We start from the raw sequence: 12,500 nt of genomic DNA, 5'->3' as shown, positions 1-12,500 counted from the left end.
TATTACTATCATTACTGTTATTTTCATTATTACTTAATTATTTCCTTATCATCGTTATCATTATCATTACTATCATTATCATTACTATCATTATCATTACTATCATTATCATTACTATCATTATCATTACTATCATTATCATTACTATCTTTATTATCATTATTGTTTTCATTATCACTTTTATCACTGTCACCATTATAATTACTAATTACTAATATCAGTATTATAATCATACTTATTATTATTGTTTTCATTATCACTTTTATCACTGTCACCATAATAATTACTAATTACTAATATCGGTATTATAATCATACTTATCATTATTACAATTTTCATTATCATTATCATCATCATTATTCACATTAACATCATCATACTCATTATCATTATTGTCCAAACATTTTAGCTTTCCATATATTTCCATTAGATATAATAGCCGTCTAAAAAATGATGTATTTTGAATATGTGATATATTTGTAGAATACAACAATGTGCAATATGCAACGAGGTTGAGCAATTTTATTTGTCAGCATTTTGTATTAAAAAAATAAATAAATAAATACGATTTAAAATATTTCTTATGAATGATTTCCTATCCTTGAATTTTGTTTCATTTCTTAGGAGGAAAACGAAACCACCCACATGGAATCAATATGTAGTTGCAATATGAGCAACGTACCCATAAAGTTCCATCTAGTTTTATTATTAGTTTTTCCCGTTATCTTCCTTACAATCTAGCTAATCAAGAAACGAAGGAATAAATAAATTAAAAGATACATAGATTAACGGATGAATAGATAAACATAAACATACATACATACATACATATACAGTATATATATATATATATATATATATATATATATATATATATATATATATATATATATATATATTACATTGTATTTTGATTGTGTCATATTAATATCGTATATCATACTAGAATATACCTTATGATAATGATTATGCAAATATATATATATATATGTACATATATATATATATATATATATATATATATATATACATATATGTTTATATATATGTATATATATATATATATATATATATATATATATATATATACATATATATATATATATATATATATTGGATATGTATTTTCAGGAATTGAGAAATGCTATAATACATTCGATGATGGCAAACTGATAAATAAATGAATCACTACACAATCACACGAAAACATGCTTGTATGATTTCTCCTTCACCCGTATTGTAACCTAACCCTAGTGGTAGAAAAGCACTGAATCAAAGCTTGAATATACCTTCCAAATGATTCAATCAGTGGAATTTGACTGTCTGGTCTATAAATTAAATATCTGAATCCTGACTTGGAAATCTTTTTACTGAATTAATTGTTTATTTTCCTACCAATCAGCCCGTCAAAAACAATGAAAAGGGAAAATCAAAATTCAATACCTTGAAGGTTGCTCACTCCCATCAACTTTAAGATAATTCTCGGTCACATTGGAAAGGCTAGTATTGCAATAACTCGGCGTATCGTAGATAGGGCTAAGACCAATCGTGTTAATGGATGAAGAACTGCCATTGGGTAAAGGAGAGGTAGCTTTACAGAGCTCGAAGAAACGACGGTAAGCTTTCCGAAAATTGGCGCTCGAGACAGTGTACACGAGGAAGTTGACAGCGTATTGGATCCAGTAGACCATGTACACCACGAGTCCTACGCTGATGTTGTGGTTGGCGTTGATGTTGTAGAAGCAGATTGGGGTGACGCAGGAGAGGAAGAGGAACATGAGTGTCAGGACGAGGGCGCTGGACCTCAAAACGCGTCTCTTCAAAACCAGGGGGAATCTGTCAAAAACTAGAAACCTTAATATGCTGCATTTTATGGTATCTGCATTTATGGGGTAAATATGTGTAAGCAATGTATAAATCTACAGGGTATCCATAAGGTCTCTTTACAATTTAAAAAATATATTACGAAAGCAAATGATCAGACGAATATGTGGAACTCATTACAAAATAAGGAGTAGATTTTTATTTTTTTTTATTATTTTTTTATTTTTGTAAAATATTTAAAAAAATCAATATTTACTTTCGATACACGATATCTTAAACGTAACATAGAAAGAAGTCCAGGGTAGTGATATCTGGTGAACGAGGTGACCAGGGAATCAGGCCATCTCTCCCAATCCACCTGTTTGGAAATGTTTGATTTAGCAACCCACAAACATGCAGTCCTCAATGTGGTAGTGCACCATCTTGCTTGAAAATGATGGTTGGTTGAAGGTCAAGAAGTCAAGGTAAACAACTATAGTAATTGATGTCTCGTTGAAGAAAAATGGACCAATGATTCAACTGCATATGATCCCACACCACGTATTCACCTTTGGGTTATGTCGGTGAAGTTCTCACAGATTCGCGCATTATGTGTTCAGTTTCCCTGAAACATGAAAGGTTGTCTTAGAACTAAAACAAACCCAGCCGAGGAACGTTTCTTCCTCAGAAATTCGTTGCAGCAAACGTCTTGGTTTACCTTTTGGCTCGAGTGTCTCTATAAATTGCATTTGCACGTACAATCGCAAGTTCTTGTGTAGGAATTTGTGCATTGCTGAACGTGGTAGCTGTAAGAGTTTGGCTGCAGTATGGATGGACTTTGTTCAAGAACAATCAAAGGTTTGTCTTACACAATCATTGTTTTCCTCGGATGTTCTTGGTCGTCCACTCCTCCCTTTATCCAACATTGTTCCTGTCTCCGTACATTTCTTGTGCCATGCACGAACTGACGGCCCTGGCGGTGGATCTCTTCTGTAGTTCTGTAGTTGTATATATATACATATATGTATGTATAATTGTACACATATATATATATATATATATATATATATATATATATATATATATATATATATGTATGTATAGTCAAGTCGAGCCGTACTTCGACCAATCAGCGAGGTTATCGGAGCCCTCAAAGTGATCTCGTATTATCCCAGCTGGCCTTAAACTCCTCAGAATGGAATTTTCTTAGATTCAAATATAGATTCACTTCAGACTTCGTGTCAAGAGTAATCCTCATCCTTCGACTCCTCCATCCTGAATGGAGGGCTTCAGGTAGATACGTGTCTAGTACCTTAGTGACTTTAATTCATATACTGTGAAATGTCAGTGTTTCCTGGGTGTTCTCGATATAACTGTATTAGATCTCGTTAGCTTTGCTGTAGGTTTTGATTTCCCTATTCATTTTAATTTGTGCCCTTATTGTTGTAAATAATGATATACATACATACATACATACACACACACACTCACACACACATATATATCTTTGAATTATGATATATTCTTTTCGTTTTAGCTGCTGTGTTTTACACCATCCTATATTTCATATGTGTGGTTATTAGAGCAATCTACACCCTGACAATATATATATATATTTGTGTGTGTGTGTGTGCACATATGTTTATATACACGCACATGTATGTATGTGTATATATATGGATATATATTTATATATATATATATATATATATTGTCTTAACTAAACAGGACAACAGGAATGGTGTAAGTACTGCTTTGTCTGCAGGCGAAGTGGACTAAACAATCTTGGTATAATTACAGGTATCTATTTGATATACAGTAAAAACTCCATCAACCATTTATTGATACTATTCGATAACATGTGTCATATCATTCCTCGCATTTTCGCTCTTACTTCGTATTTGTCTGGTCCCTCGCTCTGTTACATCATCTACTACTTTGATAGTAGAGACATCAGGAATCTAATAAGTCTACAAATAATATTTAAAAATAAATGTTAATAACTGCGGCTTCACGATGAAGCAATAACAAATCCGGTTTAACAGGTGGAAATCTCCATGGCACGTTATGTTGAAACAAAATTATGGTATCCAGCACTAAGCATTTCAAGCATTCATTTCAGAGCTACAGGTGCCATCTCCATCTCTAGTTCAAATATTTTATAAATAGAGTAAGCTCGAGATTATGGACATCTTTCCCATTGCTAACTTGTATCCTGAACATTTGAATTGAATATAATAAATGTCTGCAACTGAAACTTGATTCATCATGAAGTTCATTCATTCATCATCTCATCTATCATCTATTCAGAAAAGTTCAGCCATCCCGTGAGCTTTATTAATTCTTGCTGGCTGCAGATACTAACTGATATTGCAACTCACTTAAAATGCTGGTTTTCAAAGTCTTGTTGCAAGTACTTAATTGTTTGCTTTTTACAATACTGTGATTGATTTGTGTGATGTGGCCATCTTGCAGTATTTGTATGTATAGTCTAAATTTCTGGAAATATCTGACAAATATACATTGCCATGGAAACGTAAGCAACTTCTAGTAATTGTAGGGTAATGCACATACGCATGACAACCGGGCAGGTGGGCACGAATCATGGGTAGTCACGACAATAGTCACTGTTCACAAGTAAGCAATAGGAAATGTAGCGACTTCCTGAGAACCAGATAAGACATTGCCGGGAAATTATTGCTAACCGGCGACCAGCAGCTGCATCGGTCACCGCATAGCCTCGAAGCCTCATATCCATATACAGAAGATAAGTAGAAAAAAAAGTAAAACCAGGGAGTAGCTACCACAATTTTAACATTATAATAGAAAATGAATTGTCGGCAAGTGAGTGATCGCCGGAGGCGAGTTAACTAAGCATTTAAGAAATCCAGTGAAATATAATAGAATAAATTAATGATTAGTTGCAGTAATAAAATAAATTGATACTCTGTGTCTTTAGATCCCTAAGCAAATAAAAAAAATATATATTTCAAATACAATCATGCTAGAATATAGATTGAGTTAATCTAAATTAATAACTTAAGATATGAATATACTAATACATTGTAAGATCTTATCAGGAATGAGAGAATTAACCGGGAAGGAATATGCTATAAAAATGAAAACAATATGTAACATTGATAAGAACTTTGACAAAGTGGCGCCTTAACAAGGACTTGACAGTGAGAGTATTAATGAAAATGAAAACACAAAGCATAGATTAAAGGCAGTTTCCCTTAATTACCTCATGGTGAATCTATAGCGAGCAGTGTCGTGTATTATAATTTTTGAGAGCACTTAATTTTTGCTTCAGCAAAAATGTCTGCAAAATTTTTCGTGAAAGAAGCTAAGCTGATAGGGCTTGAGGAAGCAGTGGTTATCGTGGATTACTTGAGTAAACGTCAGACGGAGGAGCGAGAAATACGAGCGAGCCAGCGTGAGCGTAAGAAAGAGCTACAAGAAGAATGGGATAGGCAGCAAGAGCACGAGCTGAGGATGCAGCAGTTGAGAAGAGAGAAATCGCCGGCATCGGTAGGGCGCAGACGGAGACGAACAAAAGCTTGGCTCATGCGCAGACGGACACGAACAGAAGCTCCCCTGATCAGGCATCACCCTTGCCTCACATCCGGTAACCTGCATACAAAGAAGGGAGCGAATCGAACCGTAGGTTCAGATGTTTGGAGATTATACTGATCTTTATCAGTTAGATAAAATCGTGAAGAAGTTTCATTTCCAGAGTTTAATCGAAGGGAAATCTTTTGAAATCTTCCATCCTCTCGATGTGAGCGACAAAATGTACACGTCAGTGAAGTCGGCGTTGATGAGGGCGTTGACGTGATACTTCAGTTCAGCCAGGCAATGATGAAAGTAAGAAAACTACCACTCAGTTCCTGCTTCATTTGTCAGGCTATAACTGAAAGGAAGGTCTCAGAGATTTGATCGTGCCCTCAGGACCTCATGGCACAGTTCAAGATCCACCAGATCAAGACTGTAGAGCAGATGTCTGAGAAGATATATGCCCACCTTTCTGCTTATGGATATCACACTTCTAAGCAGTGGAAAAAGCCAGCTTCTTCAAATGTCCAGCAATAGAAAGGAAGTCAAGAATTACTTTCACAGTCGCAACAGAAGTTTCAGCCTACTCTAAATCCAAAGAATAAATATTTGTAGACGAAAGCACAGCCGAAAATACCAACTGCACTAACATCCATGGCATGTAGTGAATTAGGAAACTCAGGGATGCTGGCAGAAAGTTATGGCCGCTTGTATGAGTGAGGAAGATATCCCCGAGAAATCAGAAGTCACAGACACTCCCTGGGTACACAACATTTGACTATCTGCCACCTCTACAGATCCTGAGAAGCAGAACTCTCTCTTCATTCAGTCAAGATCAGTTGGAGGTGTTCGGATAACTGTTCTCTGAGACAACGGTTCATCGGGGTGTGTTGTTAAACAAAGTCATCCCCTAACACAACAATATACCAGGAGTAGAATTAACCCATTGCAGACGGGGGATAGATTTGCTTGCCCAGTCTCCAGGATGGGTTTTATTTCAGAGCGAGGCAGCTTGATGTGTCATAATTTGAATCTTCCCACTCTCTTTCATCACTGATTATAAAACTAGAACCATTTTTGTATATATGCCATATGACAGGGTCTATCAAGGCTACAGTTGACTAAAATTGTAGTATATGATCCATATCAGCTCATTATTTTCTATAGATTAAGTATGATAGAAGTATTGCTGTCATCTGGGGGGGGGGGGCAACTTTATTTTTTCATATTTTTTTGCTGTCATGAACGAATACCAAAAATATAAACTCCTTCAATGAAGATAACATGAAGAGATAGAAAAGAGGAAGGAAACCTGTGCTTTGACAGTGAGTGCCACAGAAAAAGGCATTTTCTCGTATCGTTCTGCTTGCACATCCTTCATCTACAGTACTTTAGAGCAAGAGGTCGTCAACTTGCTGTATGCCATCGCTCTCTAAATATAGTGCTTGCTAGAGACAGTAGATGGGTGCCATTCAAGGCACCCATTCAACTTCTACTGGTGCTAGAAGAAAGTGGTGCCATCTAGGTTTTGGAAGTTAGGTTTGCTGAATATTACGGTAATTTTAGTAATTATGCCTGCAATTGCCATCCTCACTTACACCTTAGTCATAACACAATCAAATAGCACAATGATCCAAAATTCCTGAACGTCAAGTACCTCATGACGCCCATCGTCAGGCCAAAGTGTCATGTATATCATGACACCCGTCCGCAATATTAACCCACACTGGACGGGTAGTAAAGTACTGTACCGCGCATTCAAAAGCCCAGTGGCCGGGCGGCACAGTATTGTGCCAGCCATTCAATTGATTTAGGCCTAATAATTCGAACGCCCCGGCATTGGGACATTCAAGGGTAGAATTCCCCCGTCGTGGATGGGTTAAAATGATTGATGGATCTCTGGTTAATGACCCAGAAGCAACCATACACAAGGAGAGTCCGTTCTTTACAGGGCAAATTACAGAAGCTGTGATGGTCAACCTCATCTTCGATGTCATCAGAAACATCAAAGGGGTGAGGAATAGTTGTACTGGTGATGTTGCAATGCAAAACAATGGCATGATAACCGTTCCGAGGAACCAAGCCATTCTCACCTTCCTCCGGGAGACAGGCAAACTCCTGGAAGGGCGGAAGGTGAGCTTGTCGGCTCTGACTCCCGAAAAGAGGAACTCCAAGAGGGTGCTTCTTGGCTTTCCTCTAATGTATGATCTTGAGGTCATCACTGCTCATCCCAAGGTGGTGGGAGCTTCCTGACTCTCCAAAGGGAAGCATCCAACCAGGCAAGTCCTGGTCACTTTGAAGGGAGTCCCAGTTGCATCCTTGGACCTTGGCAATTGGGGCCTCTACAGCCTCAGGACATATGTCTAAGACCCTCTCCGCTGATTTACATGCCAGAAGTATGGGCACCACCAGGCCACTTGCTCTACAAAGCCAAAGTGTGGTGTCTGTAGTCAGGCACACAGTACGGAGGTGTACCTCAAAGCACACAAGAAGGGCAAGCAGGACTCCACTGCTAAGTGTCCCAACTGCCACAAAAAGCACCACTGTAAGGCACAGGTACTGTATATCATGTGACCTACAACATTGATTATATATTTCTTAAGTCAGTGTTATATCACTGGCAGTCTGTTTTGACCTGACGTGTCCTGTTTCCTGCATTCTTTTCCGCCTCAAAACTCCAGCTTATCCTGCAGCTGTATTTCCTATCGGAAGGCCAGAGGCGTACAAAGTGACTCAGGATTCATACTCAAGAAGGACACAGAAAGAACCCAAGCAGATCAAGACAGATTAGATAAGACAGACAAGAGAAGAGGCAGAGTGTGCAGCTCTGACCAAGTTTATTAACAGAGTCCACAATAAACACCATGGCATGTGAATGTCTGTCTGTTTATCCACCGAATCACAAGCAGGGCATCGATTGGTTTACAACAACTGGTGCAAGTGGGTTACAACTAGGTACCAGCAAGCAGGTTACAACTGTTGGCAGTGGTGGGTTACAACCATGCCTGTAGCCTCGGCTGTTACGTAAGGAAGGAAGAGGCTTTCGGTGGCAAGAGGCCGTTGCAAAGCGACCAGACTTTGTTCCCGCCCCTCCAGGCACTTATGTCTGGGGGCAGAACAAAGGGGTAAGGGCCCTCCCTCCTCCTAAGAGGAAGGATACACCGCCCAAAGCAAAACCATCAACGAACACCGGTTCTGATGGAAGTTCCAAGACAGATACAGACCTGGAAGGGGTCTGGGAACACTACAAAGTCTTCCACAAGATTGGAAAGGCCAACTCTGTTTATAGAGGACTTGACGCTCCTACTGACGACAGTCGTCACGACAATTGCGACAGGAGTGGGAAGGACCAGTGAGGAGATGGAGAAGGCAGTCAAGGTCGCCATGATGGCAATGACTTAGACTGTCACTGCCCTGAAGGAGAGGGAGATAGTCCTATGGTTTCAACACCCACTCCAAGTCAGGGCGAGACACCTCTCCCCACAAACCCCCAGGACGAGACTTGTCTTCCCACCCAAACTGCAGCCAAGACCACACTGGCAGAGCCTGCACCTAAACACCAAAGGGTGAGGAAGCCACGACCATCCAGAGTGAAGGTCAAGGCGACCAGAGGCTCTCCACCTTCCAGGAGACCCAGCCCTACTAATGGCTAGACCTGTCCTGACAATAGTGATGAGTCAAGTGAGGAAATCACATTCAGTGAGGAACTCACCAAGGAGTTGTCAGACTCTGAAATGTCTGATGTTACCCACATTGGATATGTCAACGTTGTTGACACAGACCTAATGGCCTCAGATTAGCACAATGGCTTCTAATCTAAGCATACTGCAGTGGAACATCAATAGCTTTTCCATAAGGAACGCCCTTCTCCACGCGATTGTGCAATCTTGGAACATTGACATTGTCATGCTCCAGAATTAGTTGGTCTGTGGACAACACTGCCATGAGTGATCACTATGGGATAGTTACCACCATCTTGGACGCTGGCCCGGCACCCATGCCCCAGCATAATCCTCGGTGGAAGGTGGACAGGGCCAACTGGAAAGGTTTCCAGGAGGCCCTGGCCAGGTACCTCAGAATCAGTGACTTCTCACTTAACGATAATGTGGATATACTTGAGGCCAGACTAGTAAATGCCATAGATGAGGCAACCTCAGAGACCATCCTAGGTGTTTCTCAGACGCCTGGTACTACAATGATGAGATTAAGAAGGTCAACCACAGAATCAATATGTGCAGAAGACACTTCGGCAGACAGAGAACCCCTGAGAACCACACTCTTTTAAAAGAGTCTCTCAGGGATGCTCAGGAAACTGCTAAGGGGGTAAAGCAGGAAAAGTGGCTGGAGTGGTGCAAGTCCTTTGACCACCAAACCTCCCTATCAGAGCTGTGGAACCGTATCAGATGGGCCACAAATTGCTCAGCCCCCAAACAGACCCACCATGACCCGTGGTTGCAGGAGAGACTGGCACTCGAGTTCTCTGCTAGAACAAGTAGCGTCGGCCTGCCAGCAGAGTTGAGGGCATGCCAAGGGGAATTGCTTCCAGGCAAGCATGCCCTCATTAGAGAAATGGAGGTCAAGCCTGATGACGCAGATGCCATGTTATCTCTGAGGGAATTACAGCAAACATATAAGACTAGTTCCCAGTCAGCCCCAGGTTGTAATGGGATCTCCTACCCTATCATTTCCCACCTAGGACGTGAAGGTGAACTTGCATTCTTGCATCTCATCAACAAGTCCTGGGAGACTTCCTCGCTACCACAGTGCTGGAAGAGGGCTGACATAGTTCCCATTCCTAAACCAAAGGAGCCGGGACAGTATCGTCCCATCTCTCTACTCAGCTGTTTGGGAAAGACAGCAGAGAGAATGGTACTGAACCAGCTCCAATGGAAGTTGGGACCTCCACAGGAACACCTACATGGGTTCACAAGGGGTAAGAGTACTGTTCACAGCATGGCCACCTTCCTGAACACTCAGCAACACCGGATCTGTCATTGTCTTCCTAGACCAGGAGAAGGCTTTTGAACTGACAAGCCTGCTCACCATTCAGGAGGTCCTTATCCGCAAGGGAATCAAAGGAAGACTGCTTGGATTAGTGACTATTTTCAGAACAGAACTGCCAGAGTGAGGTTTCAAGGTCACCTTTCCAGGCATTTGCTCCTGGAGAATGGCACTCCACCAGTGTGGGTCCTTAGCCCAACTCTGTTTAACATCCTCATGTTAAGCAACCTCGACATTCCACTTCCAGCAGGGTGCAAGATCATTTCATATGCAGATGATCTTGCAATGAGAACATAACCAGAAAGGCCCAACGTTGTCTGGAACTAATGCCTGAGGAATGCCGCAGAGTCGGGCTTAAGAACTCAGCAGCCAAATTAAAGGCAATGGTGCTGAAACACGATGTCCACAACCAAACATTGCGAGTCCAAGGATTAGAGCTAGAGTGGGTTTACATCTTCCAATACTTGGGGGTATGGGTTGCTGAGAACCTCACCTTCCGCTCTGAGATTAAATATCTCCTAGACCAGACCAAGGCAAGACTCTCTGTAATGAGAGCTCTGTCAGGGCGGCGCTTAAAGGCTGGGCACCGTGTACTAAGATCGCTGTCTGTCCCATTGTGTACTACACCTCCGTTGCCCTGATAACGGTCAAGCCTGGACTCAGGAAAAAGCTTGACATCATGCAAAACGATCCTGCCAGGATTATTCTGGGTGCCCTTTGGCGGACTAAGGTTACCAACATCCTCTTAGAGGCCAATCTTTTCCCCCTGGACACTCGGATTGATCAGATGGCAGCCCAGTTCTTTGCCAAAGTCCTACAGTTAAGACAAAGTGCAGTGACAACTTGCACAGAACCATGAACTTTTGCTAACAATACCTGGCTGTCTCACACAGCCAGGGTGTTGAAATGCTTTGAGCTCAAGGAGACACTACTGGTTAAGGGCATGGACCTCCCCCACCCTGACTATTTCACAACCCCACCGTGGGCACGAGCCTTGATAGAGTTTTCTGTCATGAGCCTGTCAAGGAGAAAAACACAGTACTCACCACCTTTGTTAAGGGATGAGGCGGAGAGGAATATCGCCGCAATCACTCCGCCGGGTAGTAAAACCTACTTCACATATGGTTCTGTAGACCCCATCACCCGCACTGCAGGTGCTAGTTTTGCAGCAATGGGTATAATGAGAGCTATACGGGTATCTGACAATGCCTCCTCGCTCCAGGCAGAGGCAGTCACTAGTATGGGGGACCTAGCCCAGAAGGACGTGCATGTTGTCATACATACAGATTCTAAGGCTGCCATTGACAGCCTGCAACAAAGCACACCCCTTAATGGTGTTTATCTTCTGACCACAATTCTCGCCATTGCTCAGAGAATCCTGGATCAGGGTAGATGCATTGTCATCAACTGGATTCCAAGCCAAGTTGGAAGAGGAAGGCAGGAAGAAACCCTTGAGTGATCTTGTGGTGCATCCTAGCCGGGAACTGCTAAGGCGTAAAACGAAAGGAAGCGAGAACCTCCCCCTCGGCCAGCTGGTACTCAGATGCTAAAGGCTATGAGTCGCTGTTACTCTCTTCAAGAATATCGACGTGTGCCGAAGTCAGCATGGCAAATAATACCCACCTTTGGGCATGATGATTGGCACTACATTGTGGCGCGCCCAACACCAAATTAGAGCACTACCTGATGGAGTACGAGCACAATCGCTTCCTCAGGCAGGGCCAGAGACGACAGCTGCCTATTGCTTGCCCCCTGGCAACTGGAGTCAGCACTTATAGCTGGCAGAGGCCGGGCCACCTTGTGCATATAGTCCGGGAGAAGCGTCAACTTCGCAAAATTCTCTGACCTGTACTGAATTATATTGCACCACGCAAACAGCATACAGGAGCTATAGGATGACAGTGCAGCAGATGTGCAGAAGTCAAATCAACAAATACCTATATCCTTTGCCTAGGTAATCGCCTCCATCTACCGTAAACTAGCTAATTAAGGACTGTTGAAGGCATGAGAAGCGCAAAAGATGTGTTGCAACAAGAAAACAAAGGTATGTCAGTTCAACGTCGGTGATAAGTGCCTTCTTCTCTTACTAACTTCTCACATGTTGTTGACACAATGAAAGGGCTTGTATGTTGTAGAATAAA

The 12,500-nt window shown here is 41.5% G+C and overlaps 1 protein-coding gene and 1 pseudogene across 2 annotated transcripts in view; one reads left to right on the top strand and one right to left on the bottom strand.

Annotated features, from left to right (window-relative positions):
* Positions 1-1,077: 1,077 nt before the first annotated feature.
* Positions 1,078-12,500, bottom strand: part of LOC147469926 (protein trapped in endoderm-1-like) — an 18,100-nt gene continuing 6,677 nt past the window's right edge. The window contains exon 3 of the mRNA XM_086546357.1: positions 1,078-1,836. Within this exon, the coding sequence (XP_086402483.1) occupies positions 1,437-1,836 (400 nt within the window). The 3' untranslated portion in view covers positions 1,078-1,436. The remainder of the gene's footprint in view (positions 1,837-12,500) is intronic.
* LOC147469927 (uncharacterized) lies at positions 2,027-5,966 on the top strand (annotated as a pseudogene). Its single transcript, XR_015191829.1, has one exon. The product of XR_015191829.1 is annotated as an uncharacterized LOC147469927 (transcript).

The sequence above is a fragment of the Penaeus japonicus genome, unplaced genomic scaffold (assembly GCF_977035675.1).
Source record: "Penaeus japonicus unplaced genomic scaffold, GWHDUDI00000001_assembly GWHDUDI00000018, whole genome shotgun sequence".
Lineage (NCBI taxonomy): Eukaryota > Metazoa > Arthropoda > Malacostraca > Decapoda > Penaeidae > Penaeus > Penaeus japonicus.
Note: the sequence above shows the minus strand (reverse complement) of the source record. Positions and strands in the feature narration are given on the sequence as shown.